The 19,921-nt window shown below is 37.4% G+C and overlaps 1 protein-coding gene across 13 annotated transcripts in view; it reads left to right on the top strand.

Moving 5' to 3' along the window:
- Positions 1-2,635: 2,635 nt before the first annotated feature.
- PRPF4B (pre-mRNA processing factor 4B) overlaps positions 2,636-19,921 on the top strand; it is a 36,718-nt gene continuing 19,432 nt past the window's right edge. For all 13 annotated transcript variants that reach the window (XR_003968770.1, XR_003968771.1, XR_003968768.1 and 10 more), the window contains exons 1-5: positions 2,636-2,825; positions 9,794-10,993; positions 13,575-13,751; positions 17,070-17,225; positions 18,623-18,704. Coding sequence is in view for 2 of the 13 variants with exons in the window: in XM_030314930.1 (XP_030170790.1) it covers positions 2,689-2,825; positions 9,794-10,993; positions 13,575-13,751; positions 17,070-17,225; positions 18,623-18,704 (1,752 nt within the window). In the remaining 11 variants the exon portion in view is untranslated. The remainder of the gene's footprint in view (positions 2,826-9,793; positions 10,994-13,574; positions 13,752-17,069; positions 17,226-18,622; positions 18,705-19,921) is intronic.

Here is a 19,921-nt window from a genome sequence, read left to right as displayed (position 1 = left end):
AAGGCGGGCCGCGGCCGCCTCAGGCACGCCCACCCCTTGCCCCTGACGCACGCACCCATGCACGCACGCACGCGCTACCCTGGGCGCGCGGGCGGAGCGCCCACAGACAGGGAAGCGCGTGCTCGCGGAGGCGCCGTCGCGTCAGGGACTTCCGGCGGGCGGGTTCTGCGGCTATGCTGTCCCTTCCGCGCCTGCTAGGTGTAGGAATGCCTGCGGCTCTAAGATGCAGAGGTTCTCGACTTCTGGGAGGAAAAGCAGCAAGAGTGAAAAGTTGGGTTTAAGTTTCTCTTACTAAACGTTTGCGGAATTATTAAACTAATAACTGATGTTTGCTTTAATTTTAACTCTGCCTTCCCTAAATCCTATTCTTCCAAAACTGCAACACAACTTTGGGGGAATCCTTGACAAATCCCTCCTAGTGCGGTCTGAACTGGTAGTAACCGTGCAAGCGAATTGGTGAGAAAATCTTAATGGAAATTTGCCAGTATCATTTTGTGAAGAGTTCCTTCTTTTTCTATGCTTTAAAAAATAAAACAAAAAAACGTGAAGGGTTTGTCCAAGTCTAAACTTGAGCCAGTCATAATGTGGCTTCAAACCTGAATAATTTAGCGTCTGTTCTGCCCATTTTTACCCACAACTCATATAGCATGGCTAGCACAGGTAATGCATATTAAATTGTCAAATTACTGTTTTACATTAGAAACTAATGTAACATTGCATGTCAACTATAATTCAATTAAGAAATTTTTTAGAATCATAAAGCAGAGGGGACCAGGGAGATAATAATATGATTGAGGAAATTGGAATTGACCTGTGAGCTCTCTGCTACTCAGCAACAAGGAAGAGACTACAGCCTCTGGACCCAGAGAAAATAAGGTGTATCTGGATGGTAATACAGTGTTCTTTCCATTACCTTTATTTTTTTATTTTTTAAAGGGACCTCCCCCTTATTTTTTTCGCCATTACCTTTAACTCAAAACACATTTGAATATCAAAGAGCTGTGTTGGTGGGTACTCAATAAATAGATGCTAAACAAATGACATTTCTGTGGGAAGCAGCAGAGTAAGAGGGAAAGAGCACAGACTTGCATGTTAGATTTCATTTCATACCCTGGCTTGGCACTTAGGAACTGAGTCATCATAAGCAAGTTCCCTTACCTCCAAGTGCCAGTGTGCTAGGCTTCTTTTGCCTTAAAGTATATTCTACTTTACATCCACGATGAGATCTTACAGGTTTGCACTTATTTCCAAGAAGAAATCTAATAGGTTTACACATACATACACTATGTTCATCTCTTTTAACTTAAAATTTTATTTTTAATTTTTTTGTTATTTTAATACATTTGAGCCAATCTGGCTACAAGGACACGTGGCCTTGCCTTCACGTGGAGTGGGACAGAGAATAAACCATAAATATAAGGCTGAATTCATACTATTTGAAAAGGTATACAGGGATTTGAATCTAGAGTCAGGAAGCAATTAGAGCTCTGAAATCCCATAGATAGATAAATATATGGTTTAAGATAGAAACCATCCTTAACATATTTCTGGAACCTTTTTCCTCTGAAAAAAAGTCTTCCAAGTTATTAAACCTGAATCTCATTGTTAAGAACAAGAAAAATCCTTCACAAAGAAAACGATGTAATTAAGGACCACATAAAGAAATGCTACAATGGAGTTGGGGAGGAAAGGGAATCCACAAAAATCAGTAATTACCCAAGGATTAGTGTTCCATATTAAGAGTCCACAAAAGTAAAACGCTGAACATTTTAAACAGGTTAAGGAGTCAACCAACGAAAGACTCATTTTGTACAAATGTTTGTAAATCTTCCCCTCCGAAAACCAAGATATATAACAAGCCAGGTGTATGAGCTCCAATTTCTATGGTTAAACCAAACTCAGTAAGAATGAAAGTGATGGTCACCTGATTTCAGGTATCATGGTATAAAGATATTTTTGAGAGAACGTAAAAACCTACATGGTGTTAAAAGCTCTCCAAGAGCCAGTACATATTTTCTCATAAAACATTTCATTTAATCCCATTACTGTAGAATTCATTATTACAGAAAAACAAAATCGCATTAAGTGATTTGGACCAAAAATGTTACTGAACCAGCAAACCTAAAGGCTCCTGAATCGTTACTCTTGAACAGTAAAAGCTGAAAGAAATTCAAACGTTTCAAATAAATCTAACAATAATTCCATATTAAAAGACATTTACATTCTAAAACAGCCCTAACTTCCCAGTATTCTCAAAATGTCTTTCACCAACTCTCCTTCAATGCCACTTGAGATTGGGTTATCTAACCAGTAACGAGGTATTATGCCTCCAACGCAGCCCCGCAGCCAAATCATATTGTTTGCCCTAGTTGGAGAATTAACTCAACTTGTGGGCCCCACCGTGAAACCAGTTCTCGGAACCGCATACAAAATACCGATATCCCACTCACTCTGGTCCCTTCTCTAGTAAGTTCCCAGAGCCAAACGTTCGGTGCTAATACTAACTACCGGGCAAGCCCCAGTCACTGGTCACTAAACCCTTGGCAGGTGCCGCCTATACTTCCACACGCCCAACCCCCGTCCCGGAACTTGCGTCATGGCGCTCGTGCGCTCTGTCCCCGGATGCACTTTTATATCCGGATTCTTAGAGCGGACTCAGAGCTCCACGGTTCCCTACGCGGTTAGCACATGCGCGACGCCTCTGCTCCCTCTTCCACCACTTCCACTAGCTTCCACCGTCCGGGAAGCCGCCGCCACCGCCGCCGAGGAGTCAGGAAGTTCAAGATGGCCGCCGCCGAGACTCTGTCGCTGCGGGAACAGCCCGAGTGAGTAGTCTCTGTGAGCTGTGCGGAAGGCCGGAACCCAGGAGACTGCCGAGTGGGAAACGGCGGAGACCTGCACGGGCTGGCGGGAAAGTTCAGGCCTAACGGCGAGAGCCAAACTTTGCCTTTCCCCGCGCGATACGTTGTTGGGCGGGAGGCTTGGGGGGCGGGCGGGCGGCCTTCGAGCTTCGCTTTCCCGGAGGCCACGGCTGTTGGGTCGGAGGCGGCCGCGGCCTGCCGCGCGTCGTTGCCCTGGGAGGCGTACGCGCGAGCGGCCTCTACAGGTCCCGTGCGCGAGGTGGCTGCCGCGACCGTGCGGTCGCGCCTTCGTATTCCTCCCGCAGGGACCGAGCGGAGCTCCTTGGCTGCAGCACTGAGCGGCATCGGTGTTGGCACCCGAGGAGCAGTGGCGGCAGGGAGGCAAGCGATAATACTTTTCTTCTGCATGCAGTAACCTGCCGTTGTCCTGCTGCTGGTGTCAGTTTTAGGACCTGAAAGTAGGGAGGAGGGGATGCTAGGACCACCTCTTTGAATATCCCAGACCTATATAATAGCGGGGTGCTTCGTTTCCTCACCCTGGTGCTCTTAATCCAGCATCACTCGATATATTTTCCCCCCTCTGCCTAGTGGCAGCTTATTTGCCAACTTGCAAACTTGAGGCAAAGTAAGACCAAGTCCTTGGTTTTGAGGCCTGACGTTTTTGGCCTGAGTTTATGGGGCTTCTTGGGTGTATGAGTGGAAGAAATAGTAGCTCCTTCCAAACCCAAGTGCTTTATGTCTGTAATTAAGGTAATGTAAGAATCGATGCGGCCGAGTGAAAATATAACTTGTATGTGCTGCAAAGTCTGATCTTTGCTTAAAAGCAGCATTTTGTTCCCCTCTTCGTGTTTGGAAAACTCAAACAAGAACCTAAAAGAAAATGGATTTTAAAAGAGTGTTCATATAGCGACCGTTTTGTGCATCAGCATTAGCTTGCCTTTTTTTTTTTTCTTTTTTTTTTTTTTTTTTTTTTAACCCATCTTAGGAGAGAGGTAGATCTAGTCTCCCAGCAACTAGAGACTGAGAGGAGAAATTTTTACTACCAGGCAGCCCAACACGTCATTGCTGTGCATCCAGTTTTGGACTCCTCAGTCATTTGCTTTACTCAGAATTACACTGAGTTTTTCATTAAGGGCTTTTGAAAGCTTTATTATCTTTACAATTTTGACTTAGAGCAATTGGGTTGTAAGTTTTACCTAGACTTTGCCTCTTTGTTTCTCATTGAGTTCACAGTGTGGCACAGTTACAGTATTTATGTCATAGTAAAAATGTTATACAGCTGTTTTTTCTAGCAATCTCTTTAACGTTCTTTAGTATTATGTCCATTTGTTTGAGGGACCATTCAGATTCATTTTGACGAGTGCTTGAGCCATATTTTCTATGCATGTTCAAATACTCGTCTTAATATTTATTTAGGCCCCTGCAATATGAATGCCACTGAAATAAACCTTGATTCCACATCCCCTTCGCACAGAACTCTTGGTATAACTGGAGTATTTGTTCTGTAAGTGTCCCACTTATTTTAAAATGTTTGACAAAGAAAATAAATTTAGTATGAAAGCAAGCACTGTGTGTGCTGCTCATAGTGAATGCTGGGATGTAATATCTACACAGTTCTTTAGAGGACACTGAGTAGTTTACAGTTGTATGGACTCTATTCAAAGTGGAACGTTTGAGAAGAAATAAATATGAAAAACAGCTTTTAAGTTCCCTGGAGGCTTTTTAATGACTTTTACGTTTGTCCATCTCTTTAGCTCTGCCTCTTTGGTGGTTTTAAACATTTAAGTTTTTATCTGCATTCACTTATTTGCACTTACCAAGTACTAGGTGCTATTCAAAGCACTGAACGGCTATCTTATCGTTATAATGACCCTTTGGAAGTGGACACAGTTGTTTCCTATATTTTATAGATGATGAAACTAAAGCACAGAGAAATTAAGTGTACTTAGCCAGCCAGGGTCACACTAAGTGATAGACCCAAGATTTAAACCCAGGAAGTCTGATTCTAGAGACCTGCCCCTAACTGTTGTACTATCTGGTCACCCACTATACATTGTGGTTCCTTTTTAAAATATCCTTTAGGGTTTGAAATCATTTTTATTTACTTCCATTGTCCCCAAAAGGTCCATTTTTTTTTATGTGACAGTTCTAATTCTTTGAAGCTTAATTTTTCACACCCGATTTGGAAAAGGAGGGGCAGAGGAGTTCATTTTAAGACTACTTGGTCTTTTGAATCATTCTTATTTTTTATGTCTATGTGAATACTGTGTTAAAGTAGTTTAACTTATCAGAGAAGCAGGCTTAAATTACTTTCTTTGTAAAGAAGTAATGGCATTCACTTTGCTCTCCATTCTGTTTCCAAAACATTAATTGAATGCCTCCCAAATAAGATGTCATTAGGAGCATTCTTATGAAAAAATTTGAAAGAAGAAATTAAAATAACACTGGTTGTTTGTAATTAGTCTTTATTTTAAACTTTATTTTAAAGTTGTTTCTTTGCTGTTTTCTTTGTGTCAGATGCCTAGAGACCCTTGTTTGAAGGATGAAACTTGTACATTGCATTTAACAAAATAAATGAATAAATACTGTTAAACACCCTATAGTCTTCACTTCAAATTCAGCTTTGTTTCCAAATAATGTAATTAGAAGGATGTTTCTCAGTTCTCAATGAGTATGGCAAATAATTGTAGATCGTGTTGGTTTAAACATACACCTGCTAAATGTGTAGTGTTAAGTTGCAAAATGTAAATTTACATTTGTGGGAGTTATATGCCTGTATTTATTATAAATATAAACTATGCAAAAAGACTATGAGATTTATCAAGGTACCTTTCCCTAAAGTTTTAGAAAAAAGTTGTTGATAATGAACCTAAATTAGCTGCCTTAGCACAAGCTTGTTACATGCAATATGCCTTTGCTTCATTGAGTTCAGGTTTTCCTAATGTACCTAATCAGACTTCAATTGGTATATTCTATGGAATTTGCATTGAGAGAGCCAACTGAGGAGGGCGTAAATGTCTGCTAACCCTAATGTAGGAGAACTCTAGAATTAAGGTTGAATTGACTTAGTAGGCCCTAAGGTGCTTGTAGCATTTTTATCAGTAAGGTAGTCATTATTTCTTAACAGTCACTAAGATACATTAGAAACAAGGATCACTCATGGGAGTAACTCTTAAGTGACATTGGGCATCACAGTGTAGCTTCTGATTCTCAGAAGCTTTAGGAGCTAGGTTTTCTTTTGAGGGAAATTACTTCCTTTGTGGGTAAACTCTTAAGAATTTTGATTTGAAACTCCTTGGAGACTTGTAACTTGTAGAAGAAAGCATTAGAAAAGTGTTCAAAGGGTATATTTTTCCTGGGTAGGGAGCTGATTAAATTTTAAATTATTTTGAGTTATTGCATTCGCCAGATAGGTGTGTGCACTGTGTGAGGCACTGGAGATCTGACTGAGCAAAACCAAATTGTTTCCTGTTAAGAGGTAAGAGTATAGTATAGCAACTATAAACCCAACTGTAATCTCATGAATACAGTTTTTATGTGTTATTCTATACAAATTATTTCATTGACACAACAAATTACTTACTGAATACCTGGTTACTATAGGTTAGACAATTTACTAGGTCTTAGTGCCGTGAACTACACAGATTAAAAATCTGCTCTCATAAGACTTGTGTTACGATAGGCAAAGACAAAAACTTGGTTGCAGTTACTTTAGAGAAAAAAATAGGAAGGGAATATGTGTGTGGTATAGTGAGGGTTGTGATTTAAATGAATTGGTGAGGAAAACTTGACTGAGAAAGTACTTTGAGCAAAGGCCTGAGTTAGGCAAAGGAACCAGCAATGTGTGCATCTGGGGAAAGCATTCCAGGTGGAGAAACAGCAAGTACAAGTACCAGGGCCCTGAGGTAGGGGTGTACCTGTTGTTCAAGGTGAGCAGTGTGGCTGAATGACTGAAGCATGGTGAGTGTGGGACAAAAGTAGGATCAAAGTGTTGGGAAGGTTGGGCAGATAGTGTAGGGCTTTGTAAACAATTTTGGTTTTTACTCTGAATAAAATATGAAGCAATAATCAAGTTTCACACAGAGTAGGGATAGGATCTGACATTTTAAAATCCATCTTCAGTCAATTGGAAGAGCTCTTGACTCTCTTGGAATGTAATACTAGCCTTCTCACTAGCTTGATGTATGTGTGACTGAAGGCAAGACCATTGAACTTCCTTGAAACTTAAAATCTCTGTCGTGGAGACTGAGACAGTATTTCTTCAGTGCCTTGTGTGGTAGCCTTTTACATACAAACTCAGCATTCTTAGCATCAGCTCTGACAGCTCCACAGTGTCCTAGTGAGTAAGTAGATTTATCCAGTCTCTAAAGAATAATAATCTCTTACTTTGGGGGCCCTAGGTTTGTTCTAGGCACTATTATGAGCCTTGATAACATCTGTTAATCCATGCAATCCTCAGCTTACTTTGAGGTAGGGAATATTTTCTCCGTTTTGTAGATGAGGTGCCTGCAGACCAGAGAGAACTTAAAATTTGCCTAATGCACAACTAGTAAGCATTCGGACCAGGATTTGAACTCAGTCTGGCTTTGGAGACTGGCTTCCTAAGACACATTAGAGGATCTTTAGATAGTTTTGAGTTTTAGCTTGTTGACTAGAATTTTGTACTTTGGGCACTGAGATTTTATATACCTAAAAATCATTCGCAACCTTTAAACAGGTTCTCCATATCTGTCTCCATACCATGAATTAGCCTAATTCAATTTTCCTCATATTTGCTCCCTAGAAGCCAAGTTTCCGGAAAAAAGACCTATGCTCCCACTTCCTAGGTTGTGCGATGGGAGATTTCAGGGGAAGGGATGTGGTTACCTGTATGAGGGTATAGTCTGTATAACAAACAAAGTTGAAATTCTTTGTATCTTCTACTTAAGTTCGTGATTTCCCCCTACCCATAATAGAACCATGTTTTTAACATAAAGATGTTACGCTTTCTTTTTCCAAGTCTTTTGCTATATTTATTCTTTTTTCTCATACCCCATTAGAGAGAAGTCAGACCAAACTAAAACCTCTCAACTGGAAGGTACAGCTTTTTCTGCAGCTCTCTTCAGCACTTTCTCCTTTCTCACATTCCACAGTACCAAAATGAAGATTGGCAATCTGACAAAAATTTAAAGTTCTTGCCATGCGGTAGTTATATGTTCTTCATGTTCTCCACATCCCTTCATTGTTGTCAACTAGTAACTTTCCAAGCCTACTCCGGTGTGTGCCCTCCCTCCTCTAGCCTTTTCAAGTTTACTGAAGACTGAGACCTAGCTGGAGGACCAGACTTGCCTCCCAACTCCTCTGTAATAGCAGTGTCCTTACAGACCACCTATCCAGTAACCTAATCTTGCAGTTCCTGGGCCTCTGACCCCAATTAGCCTCTAACTATCTCAGCCACTCATTCCCAGAATCTTGTGCAGTATCTCTTTATCTCCTGGAATTGGTCCATGGAGATCTTAACCACTAGACCAGTTACTTCATGAGTTTTGATGCCCTGGCAACACTGATCTGCTTCTGGTTTGCTATTTATAACTGTGCCTTTTGTCACCTTTTTTTCTATCGAAAATACTCTTTTCCCTTGTTGTTAATTTATGATTATTTAGGACTATGTTACTCAACTTTTATAATCCATGTACCTTCTCAGTAAACATTCCTTCTCCTTTCAAAGTCCTTGCTTAACACAGCTTGGGTTTTTCTTTGATCTCCTTGACCATTTTCAGAGTGGTTTTAGGTGATCCCTCCGTGTTCCCATAATGCCCTTATTTATGTTTTTATCATTGCCTTCTTGCAGTGTTTCATGTGACTTTCTTTTCCATTGGACTGTTATTTCCTTGAGAGTGGGAGATATGGTCTTGTACATCTTTGTTTTCCTGCTACCTTTTCTAATGCCTACATTGTGTAGTGATTTTTTAAAAAATTGAATTCCTTCGTTTTTTGGCATGATAATTTTTCTGAAAGTACAGCAGGACATAATTTGAAGGATTTGGACAAAATAATCCGTATCTTCCTACAAAAATAGTGTTTTGTTCTGAATCCAGATGACTTAGTGTTTTGATGTTTGTCTCATATTCTGGGGCGTGATGTTTTACTATGGAGTGATTTTAAAGGGGAAAGGTAATTAATGCCATTGTAGCCTGTGTTTAACCTGGGATTAACAATAGCAGGGATTTAGCAAAATAATTTAGCATCATAAACTAAGCATAGCCCAGGCATTTAAACACAAAAGCTACCCCCTTGATGTATTTAAATGTTTTTTTTGCATGGTACCTATCAATATGAGCATATTTTGGGAAACTAATCTTTCATTTGAAATTTAAAGAGATTAAATAGCCCAGTGAACTGATATTGGTTGAACCATAGGCTATTGCTGATATTGGACTGTTCACCTGCAGAAGACCCTTTGATGTCTTTCAGTCTAATACCACATGGTTGCTCATTGGGTACCACAGACTGAAAGTATAGTTCTCAATTTAAAGTGGAGAAAGAGATTAGTCTCCCAATGTATGTCAGTGTTTTATGGAAAAAAAAAATTGGGAGGGGGATGCCTTTGTTGTTAAGTCTGTGTGAAAAATTCTGGTTTAAAAACAAGTTACTGAGTGTTTAAATCAATATTAACGTTTTACTGTACCTGTTTTGGATTTTCTTTTTCTATTCAGTGTAATTATTTTCCGTCATTGTGTATTTCTTCTATGTATTTTAGTGCAACCATTAGAAATAAAGCTAAACCACTATTTAAGTCAGTTTTGCCATGTATTTTGAAATGTCTGAAGCTGTTCTGAAAATATTTCAGTGACTAACTTCATGTATTACATTGAGATGTATTTAACATTATTTTGTTGTGATAAAATCTTGATAAGTGATAGGATTTTGAAATGTGTTTGATACATTTATAGGATAGAAGATGCTGATAATTCCGAGAAGAGTGTAAATGAAGAAAATGGGGAAGTATCAGAAGACCAATCTCAAAATAAGCACAGTCGTCACAAAAAAAAGAAGCATAAACACAGAAGTAAACATAAGAAACATAAACATTCCTCAGAAGAAGATAAGGATAAAAAACATAAACATAAGCATAAACATAAGAAACACAAAAGAAAAGAGGTCATTGATGCCTCTGACAAAGAAGGTATGTCTCCAGCAAAAAGAACTAAACTTGATGATTTAGCTTTGCTGGAAGACTTGGAAAAACAGAGAGCCTTGATTAAAGCTGAACTTGATAATGAGTTAATGGAAGGAAAGGTCCAATCTGGGATGGGGCTCATATTGCAAGGTTATGAGTCTGGCTCTGAAGAAGAGGGGGAGATTCATGAAAAGGCAAGAAATGGAAATAGGTCTAGTACCAGATCTTCAAGTACAAAGGGGAAACTCGAACTTATGGACAATAAAAATAGTACAAAAAAGCGAAGTAAAAGCAGATCCAAAGAACGGACTAGACATAGGTCTGATAAAAAGAAAAGTAAGGGAGGTGTTGAAATAGTTAAAGAAAAGACCACTAGGAGCAAATCAAAGGAGAGGAAAAAGTCCAAAAGTCCATCCAAAAGAAGTAAGTCTCAAGATCAAGCAAGGAAATCAAAATCCCCTACCCTTAGAAGGCGATCTCAAGAGAAAATTGGAAAGGCCAGATCTCCTACTGATGACAAGGTTAAAACCGAAGATAAAAGTAGGTCAAAAGATAGGAAAAAATCCCCAATTATAAATGAAAGTAGAAGTCGTGATCGAGGCAAAAAATCCAGATCCCCAGTTGATTTAAGAGGTAAATCCAAAGACAGAAGATCACGATCCAAAGAGAGAAAATCAAAACGGTCTGAAACAGATAAAGAAAAGAAGCCAATTAAATCTCCCTCTAAAGATGCTTCTTCTGGGAAAGAAAACAGGTCACCCAGTAGAAGACCTGGTCGAAGTCCTAAAAGAAGAAGTTTGTCTCCAAAACAGCGTGATAAATCAAGGAGAAGTAGATCTCCACTAGTAAATGATAGGAGGTCTAAGCAGAGCAAATCACCTTCTCGAACTCTGTCTCCTGGTAGAAGAGCCAAGAGCCGATCCTTGGAAAGAAAACGAAGAGAACCAGAAAGGAGACGACTTTCTTCTCCAAGGTAACTTTTGTTTTCAAAATATTAATGCTTTCTGCCAATACATCAGATTTTAAAAAGGAGAAACTAGAATTTGTGAACAATAAAAAAAGTGGTGGTGTTAATATACTTTTAACATAGATCCTGCCCACTAACTATATTAACATTTGTACTTTTGTCAGCAAATATCTTGACTATGGGATTTAAAAATATCGAACTGTTGAATTGAATTATATATTAAAAATATTGAATTGAAATACTGAACTGCTGAATTGAGTTATATATTAAAAATATTGAAATGTTGACAGGTTTTTTTCAAGTTCTTAATTTAGTACCTAATTTGCAGAATCACTCCTTTAAATCCAAATAATTTGGCTGATAAATCTATGTGTACCCATTTATGGGAATTTCTAGAGCAAGGATTATGACTTTATTGGACAGTATAGGCTTAAGATTTTAACTTTAAAAAAAGAGGTATCAATTTAAGGCTTGTGATGTATCCATTCTCTTGAGTTGGCATAATTTTGAGTTCTGACAATATAAATTGGAACTACCAAATTTTTTGGCCCCCAAAATTAAATTCAAAGTGGACATTTTTTTTGTTACTAATTCATATACTTATAATCTCAATGTTTAAATAATAGTACCTTTTAATTTCAAGAATAGTGTAAGAAATGATTTTATTTTCTTAATAATGAAAGTAATTCATTTTTGCATAATACTCTTGGCCCATCATATTTTTTCTCGTAAATACTCATGATTCTCTCTCCTTATAAAGTGGAGTAACTCTTATACTCCATTTGTAAATGAGAAAAAAGATTGCAAGATTATCTAACTTACCTAGGATCATAGACCTAATAGGTAATTTAGGCACATGAAAGATTTTGGAAGAGGGGGTGGGGGTTGTTTAGTCTAAACTACTTCAGAAACATTTTTAGTATCTTTATATTTAATAAGCAGGTGAAATTATCAGCAGAGTTTAGCTTAAAAGAATGTTGGCTTATACAATGTGAAGATATAAATTCCTAGCCATTTACTCTGTGTGAGTATACATACAAGCTGACCTTGAAGTGTAAATGGTTCTCTGAAAAATTTTAAGAATGCTGTTTTCAAAATGCTGTATATTAGGAAATACTCTTGATTTTTCTAAATGACATTGTAATTAAATGGCCCCCTTCTTTCTTTAGCTTTCTAAATTGAGATGGTTGTTAATGTTGCTGATTATGTCTTCTAAAGTGTTTCCAAATGATTCTTGTCTCTTTCAATTTTCTTTCCATTTGAAAAGGAAATTCTGAGCAGTTTATTAAGGACTAGAGTTGAATATTGAAACAAAATTTTGTTTTAATTACAGAAAAGATACTAACTCAAAGAGAAATTCAGATAAGGCAGAAGCCTGTAAATTCTCTCCCTTTCCATCCCTTCTGCAGTATCAGTCACAAGAATGTCCTTCTAGCCCTTTTTTTTTTAATGCACATCGAATTCTATGAATGTTCTTTCTTACAAAAATGGAGTCTTCCTATTCACGTGAACAGTGATTTTTTTCATGAAACATTTTTGTGACAATAAAGATCTTTTAAGTGTTTATATTACAGCACCATATTTCACAGTATAGATATATCATAATGCAGTTGACCCTGGAACAACACAGAGGTTAGGGGGGCCAGTCCCCACATAGTCAGAAATGTGCATATAACACTTGACTCTCCCAAAATTTATTACTAGTAGCCTACTGCTAACTGGAAGCCTTATCAATAAAACTTAGTCAATTGGCATATTTTGTATGTTGTATGTATTGTATATTGTATTCTTTAAGTTAGAGGTAAAATCATAAGGATGAGTAAATATATTTACAGTACTGTAAAAAATCTACGTGTAAGTGGACCTGTGCAGTTCAAACCCATGTTCAAGGGTCATCTCTAATCATCCCCCTTTTTCAGATGAAAATTTTAGTTGGTGTCAGTTTTTCATGATTGTATGCTACTATGTCCGTTGTTTACATGTGAAGGTTCTTTGTAGAATAGATTCATAGAAATGGAATTGCAAAGTCTAAGGTAATGTACATTTACATTTTAGAAAGTTACTGCCAAATGTCTTTCCGGGAAAGTTACACCAATATGTATTTCCATGACTAGATAGGCTGTCCTTTTGTCTAAATCCTTACTTATATTCCCTCTATTTAAAGGTTAACATTGATTGTAAGATGCTATTATATGTAATATATTAAAAAGAAGACTCTATATTGGGAAAATGTCAAAATTTAGAAACAGTCTTCAAACTAAGGAAGTGGAATACTATTACTCACTTAGGCAAGTTTTATTTGAGTTGTGTATCTGGAATTCGAATCAGTGACTTTAATAATGTGAATAGCCATCATAATTCTTCAGATTGTGAGATGACAGGAAGTATACCATTTTTACTGTGTGCCTACCACAACAACACCAAAATGTCATTGTGATTTTCTGAATTTAAGTTTTGTTAAAAAACCTGTTAATATTTGTTTACTGTCTTCATGTTTAGTGCACCCTTTCTTAAGATGTTCTTTATGTGCAAAACAAATTCATTAATTTGATGTGTTTTTCTGTAACTTGGATTTGGTCCCCTTAAGAACACGACCTCGAGATGATATCCTCAGTAGACGTGAAAGATCAAAAGATGCCAGCCCCATCAATAGGTGGTCCCCAACCCGAAGAAGAGCAAGTAGATCTCCCATTAGAAGGCGGTCTCGTTCCCCACTCAGACGGAGTAGGTCACCCAGGAGAAGAAGCAGGTCTCCTCGGAGAAGGTAAAATAATGTTACATATGTTGTCCTTTTGATTCATTAAACTGTATGCTTCTGAAGCCTCATATTAGCTCAGTTGGTAGGTTTTCTTAGAGACTGTTTTTCTCTGAAAAATTGTAGCTGTGATCCCATATAGTTTCCTTTTTCCCAACATATGATATTTCACATACACTGATTTTTCTTTAATATAGCTTTTTTTCAAATTTAAGTAAATCAGTGTTCATTAAAAACTCATTCTTTTAAAAGGGAAAAAATTTTTTCCCCTACTTAAGATAAATACTGCATGAGCTGTGCTTACTGCTTTTTTGTTTTGTTTTGTTTTGTTTTTTTGAACAGGATAGATCATAAGGCAATAAAAAAGTAGCTGAGTTTCTGGTCATATAATTTCATTTCTCTGTTTTTCTATTAATTTGTATTTGGTCCCCTTAGAACGTGACTTCAAGATGATAACCTCAGTAGATGTGAAAGACAATCTCGGCAAACACTTGTTTAATTCACTGTAGTAGAAACCATTTTATGTGATGCACATGTAGTGAGTTGGTTAAACAAAATGTTGGTTTATAAAGCACAAATCATTTTTAAAATATATGCATTAAATATTTTAACTCAAACATAAGTAGACTTCCATTTGCCAATTTTTAATGTTTTTAAAAGATAGCATACCAAAGGCTTATATTGCAACCAGTGGATAGATCTTTACATTATCTGAGTATTTTTGTATACTAGATTCCTTGAAGTGCTTTGTCCAAGGTTGTGTATGTTAAAATTTTTAGAAGTTATTACCATATTATCTATTGATTTCTTATTCTGGACAATTACTATTTTTTAATCCCCCCCCCACACACACACACACACTTTTCTACCTAATTGTACCATATTTCCCCGTGCTTCCAGTTATAATCATTATGATCATGTGCATATTGCTCATTGCTGAGCAGACGGGAGAAGGGGCAAGAAAAGACCTTCCTTCTAATGCTTCTAGCCTTTGAGCTCCAAACTGACGAATAGGCCTGCTTAAACAGTTATTGTAGGAATTGTTTTCCCTTTTCTGTCGTCTTGGCAGTCTCTCTTATTTTGTGATTCTCTTTCCTGTATCCAGCATCTTCATATTTTATTTCCTTGCTTTGTTAATGCCTTTACAATAGTTTCCTGAGAAAAGTACATGAAAAGGACATTTTGGGGGACCTTTGTCTCTTTAAAAAAAGAAAAGGCTTTTGTCTTCACTGCTGATTTGTTAAGGAATAGAATTCCAAGTTGAAATCATTTTTTCCCTTAAGAATTTTGAAATTGTTATTCCACTAACTTCTAGTTTCCAGTAGTTTTCTGGTCATTAAATAGGCCCTTTATTTAAATTTACTTACTTAAGTTTACTTTTTGAGAGAACGTGCAAGGGCAAAGAAAGGTTCTACGCTGTATGGAACCTGACTGGGGGCTCTGACCAAACAGATCATGACTTGAGCTGAAGTCTGACGCTTAACCCACCACTGAGCCACCCAGGTGCTCCCTAAATAGGCTTTAAAGCAGGAAGATTATGGATACCTATTCTGGGAAATTTTCTTTGTTTGCTTTTTTGCCCATTGTTTTCTTCATCCCTGCATTGGATCTTCTCTATTGTTCCACTCATTCCCCCTCTATGCACACTCATCTTTTATGTTTGTCCTTTTGTTCTGCTTTTAGTGTAAATTTTCTTGTTCTGCCTTCTTACCTTTCTATATTTTTTCCTGTGCTCATATATATTTATTTTTATTTCCAAGATTTGTTGGCTGTTTAATTTTTTTCTGCCATTTTAACTTGTTTTATAGAAATAGCATCTCCTACATCAAAGATTATAATGAGTTTGCTTTGTGTAGTTCTTAATGATTTTCTTTTCTTACTTATACTTTCTTTCTTCCCAAAATCCTTTTGCTGCTCATTTACCTTTATCATTTGAGGACTTTATTCAAACAGCTGGATCCTATTCTCATTTAAAACTTAGCCACTGAGAAAGCTGAATGGAAGCTTTCTTCCATTCTGAGAATGTAGAATTTGTGGCTTCATTGTGATCTCTTTAGCATATCCTTGACTATAGTTCTTTTGGGTTAGCAGTTTTCCAGAATCCTCTCATCTGCTGGAGATTGTAGACATGGCTGCCAGTAGAGTTCTGATTCTTCATAATGTAGACTTCCCCTAATCCTTCCATTTTCAGTACTGTGCCTCCCCGCTACCTTGGGTCAGTTTTCATAACAACCAACACCTCTATAAATTTAAGTATTTTGCCAGAATGTGAAGGGGAATGGTTGGCATTTTCTGCTGAGTCAGGAAGGAGGCAGAATATACAGAAGCCAGCTATTCCTAAAGGCTTTCAACCAGTTTTTATTTAGCTTTTACCTACAGGATATGGTGTCTCCAATGCTTGAGGCTTTCTGGAGTTTTGTGGCATGGATTTACTTGTTTCTTATATATCTTGTCTGTTCCTGTTAGACTTATGTTTAGATTTGATCTGTTACTACTCTTTTTGTCCAGTGTGCACATCAAGATTTTGTTGACATCTCTGTTGTCCTAATAGCTCTTCACATTCTTTAGTTGTTCCCTTCATGTCATTTTTAGTAAGATTTCTTAAGAAATATGACATAAGCCTGGTAGTCAGATGTGACATTAACAGGCAGTTTGCCAATTCTCTGTAGACTTAGCAGCCTTTTCTGTTTGGAATTCTACAGCATCTTTCTAACATAAACTTTACCTTTAATGCTTGAACCGGTTTTTGTTTAACATGAGGCAAGACCTTCAGGCACTTATAAAGCTGTCTGAGGGCCCTATTAATTAGACTTAGAATTTTTGTCATGTTTGTATTTTCTGTGCCTTATTAACGGTGATATTTTTTTTAATCTCATTTATTGAAACATATTTACATAAAGTAAATAAATTCACCCTTGTTGGTGTAAAGTTATGTGAGTTTTGACAAACACATAGTCACATAATCACCATAATCAAGAATATTTCCATTGCCCCAAAGTTCTTTTTGTGTCCTTTTGCAGTCCAATAAGAACAGTAACTGTGTTTTAGTTTTCAATTAAGCTGATTACCCCAATCTTTCTGGTGTGTTATTTCACTTTAAATTTTTAATTAACCCCTTTTTAAAAGATTTTATTTTTAGAACAGTTTTAGGTTCACAGCAAAATTGAGCTTTTGAAAAGTACAGAAAGTTCCTGTATACTCCTGCCCAACACACCCACAGCTTTCCCACCTTTAATTGACCTTTAAAGTGCGCGTGCGTGCGTGCGTGCGTGCGTGTGTGTGTGTGTTTATTTATTTATTTATTTTCCCCCTAACCCAACCAAATAGGGACAGAGGTCGAAGGAGCAGGTCACGCTTGAGAAGGCGGTCTCGATCACGGGGTGGTCGTAGACGTAGGAGCAGAAGCAAAGTAAAAGAAGATAAATTTAAAGGAAGTCTTTCTGAAGGAATGAAAGTTGAACAAGAATCTTCATCTGATGATAAGTAAGAATGGAATTTCCCATAATTTCCTTTTTTCAATTTAGACAAGTACTATTTGACCTGGAAATCTTTACTTTTCCACCTGGATATAGCAAGCGAATCCATTCATTAGGTCCTGGATTGAAAAGTTAATCTTTTGTGCATATTTTATAAGTTATGTGGCAGAGGTCATGGTTTTTTGAATTTAGAGGCTTCAGTTTTTGCTGGAATGAACATTGGGCTATCAATTTATCATGAGCCTTCCCTTCATTTTTATTAGAGACAACAGATATATTAGATAGTTCTACCAATCTTGATTACCAGTTTTGCAGTGGTGTGGGTGTGCGGGTGTATACTAATATTTAAACCTTTCACTTTGTGTAAAATGATAGCTACTTTGCAGTTGAGGCTATTTGGTGGTAGATATGCCTGTTACTATGTGGAAAATGCAAAAACATTTCATTGTCTAACAGAATTTTTTTTTTTTTTAATGCGAATTTAGTTGTGTAGATGGAACATCTCAAAAAATGAGACTAATCTAGAGCAATAGTTCTTAGCTGGGGGTAATCTGCTTCTCCGGGGACATTTTGGCAATATCTAAAGGTATTTTGATTGTCATCTTGTGGCTAGAGACCAGAGATACTGTTCAATATCTGCCAGTGCATAGGACAATGCCCTCTTCCATAATGAAGAATTGTTAAAATGTCAGTAGTGCTGAGGTCAAGAAAGAGCTTAGGTGATATGAAAGTTAAATGAAGGTTAAGTGAACATCCTGATAACCTTGAGAATGCATTTTGCTTACTTGTCTGCAGTGAACATTCAGCAGATCATAGAAACACCTATACTAGGAGGGATTGCAAAGATTGTGGAGTTTTTTGGGAGGAAATTGGGAATAGTCAGGGCAGTGTCTGGGGGTAGAGCCACATTCCCCTTCAGACTGTATGTGGATATTTACATGTGCATTTTTGATAGGGAAAAGATCCATAGCTTTCCAAGGATCTGCAGCTTTCTGTGACCCAGAAAAGGTATTAGTTTGCTTATGTGTCTCACCCTCTTGTTCTATAAAGGTTAAAACAGGCTAGGTAAATGAAATGACTTTAGTAATACCAAGGTCATGGAAGAGCCGGGAGTGACTTTTTTGAACTTAGGGATCTTTCATTTGTTCCCTAGTTTGGTGCCATGAAACAAGTGAGGAGAAAAATGAGACACAGAAGGTTAAATTACTTGCTAGGTTTCCAAACCAGGCAACTAAGAGAGTTTAGAAACAGAATAGAGTAGGATGGGTTAAGACTTTGGTGCAATTAGCTAATCACTTACATTTTCCAGCTCTTACTTTTAATTTATATAACAGTTACTATTTGTGAGTCTCTAAGGATTTTTGAAGTTAGTTATGTGTATATATGTGTACATTTTTTTTTAAGCCTTGAAGACTTTGATGTAGAGGAAGAAGATGAAGAAGCCCTAATAGAACAGAGAAGAATACAGAGGCAGGCAATTGTTCAGGTGTGTGATATTAGTGAAATTTTGAGCACCCCTTCTGAAATAATTACTCTTTTAGTAAAAACAGTTTTTATTTATAAAGAAGTGATGGTAACAGCAATTGAGTAAATCTTTAAGAAGTGTATGTGTAAAATTATCTTTGTGAGATATGAAAAGATAATTTCTTAATAAAATTGAAATGGTTGCCTTGTTTTGTTATAGAGAGGATTCTGACAAAAACGTTTTATAAGACATAAAATTTGAAATTTGCTTTTTTTAAAAAAAAAATTAAAGTTTACATACTTGTTTTGAGAGAGAGAGCATGGGGGGGGGGGGTGGGCAGAGAGAGAATCACAACATAGGGCTCAAACTCAAAAACTGAGATCATGACCTGAGCCAAAATCAAGAGTCAGACGCTTAACCACCTGAGCCACCCAGGCGCCCTTCTTTTTTGTTTGTTTTTAAGAAAACCCTCATAAGTGAGTATAGAATAAATTGGAAGAATTTCTCTATGTGGGGGCGGAGAACTATTTTAAGGTCTAAAAAAATGGTAAATTTCTAATGCAAATGTGATTGTTTACATGGAACATTTCAAAAATAAGTTTGAGTTGTTTAGAGCTAGGTGATTAAGACAGTGGGGTGGGGAAAGGGTGTTATACATAGGTCTTTATATGCCCATTTAATGATTTGGTTACCTGCCTTGGAAGATTGTCAGTTATGCCTCGGCCATCCTGACTTAAAACCATGGCTACTAGATGCTTTGTGGATGGCAGTCCCTGTAAAGTGTAAAGTTTTCCCCTAATGGAAGGTGAGCAATGAAGTTGAGAATGCATTCTGGAAGAAGTAAAAAAATGTTGAGGTGCTATAAGGACATCAGACAAAAGCAAAGGAAAGTCATACCAGCTCACTTACACATACGTAGCAAATCATAAACCATGTACTGTTATGTCAGAGCAAAGGAAAGAACTTGAATCCTCAGAAGATGTAGGTTAAAACTGGAATTCCAGAGAACCTTTTCTGGGGCACTGATGAAATTGTTGTTATTAAACTGATATCCCTAAAGACTTGGTTGAATCTTTTTTTGTTCTTGCCCAGGTCCACAATCCCTTATCTCCAGCCCTTGGGGCCAGATGTGCTTCAGAACTCAGAACTATTTGAATTTTAGAAAGGTAATATGGTGCATCTATGTATATTATTTAGCCCCATCAGTGGGCTCTAGGAGCAGCACCCCGTTATCAAAC

The sequence above is a fragment of the Lynx canadensis genome, chromosome B2 (assembly GCF_007474595.2).
Source record: "Lynx canadensis isolate LIC74 chromosome B2, mLynCan4.pri.v2, whole genome shotgun sequence".
NCBI classification, from domain to species: Eukaryota; Metazoa; Chordata; class Mammalia; order Carnivora; family Felidae; genus Lynx; species Lynx canadensis.
Note: the sequence above shows the minus strand (reverse complement) of the source record. Positions and strands in the feature narration are given on the sequence as shown.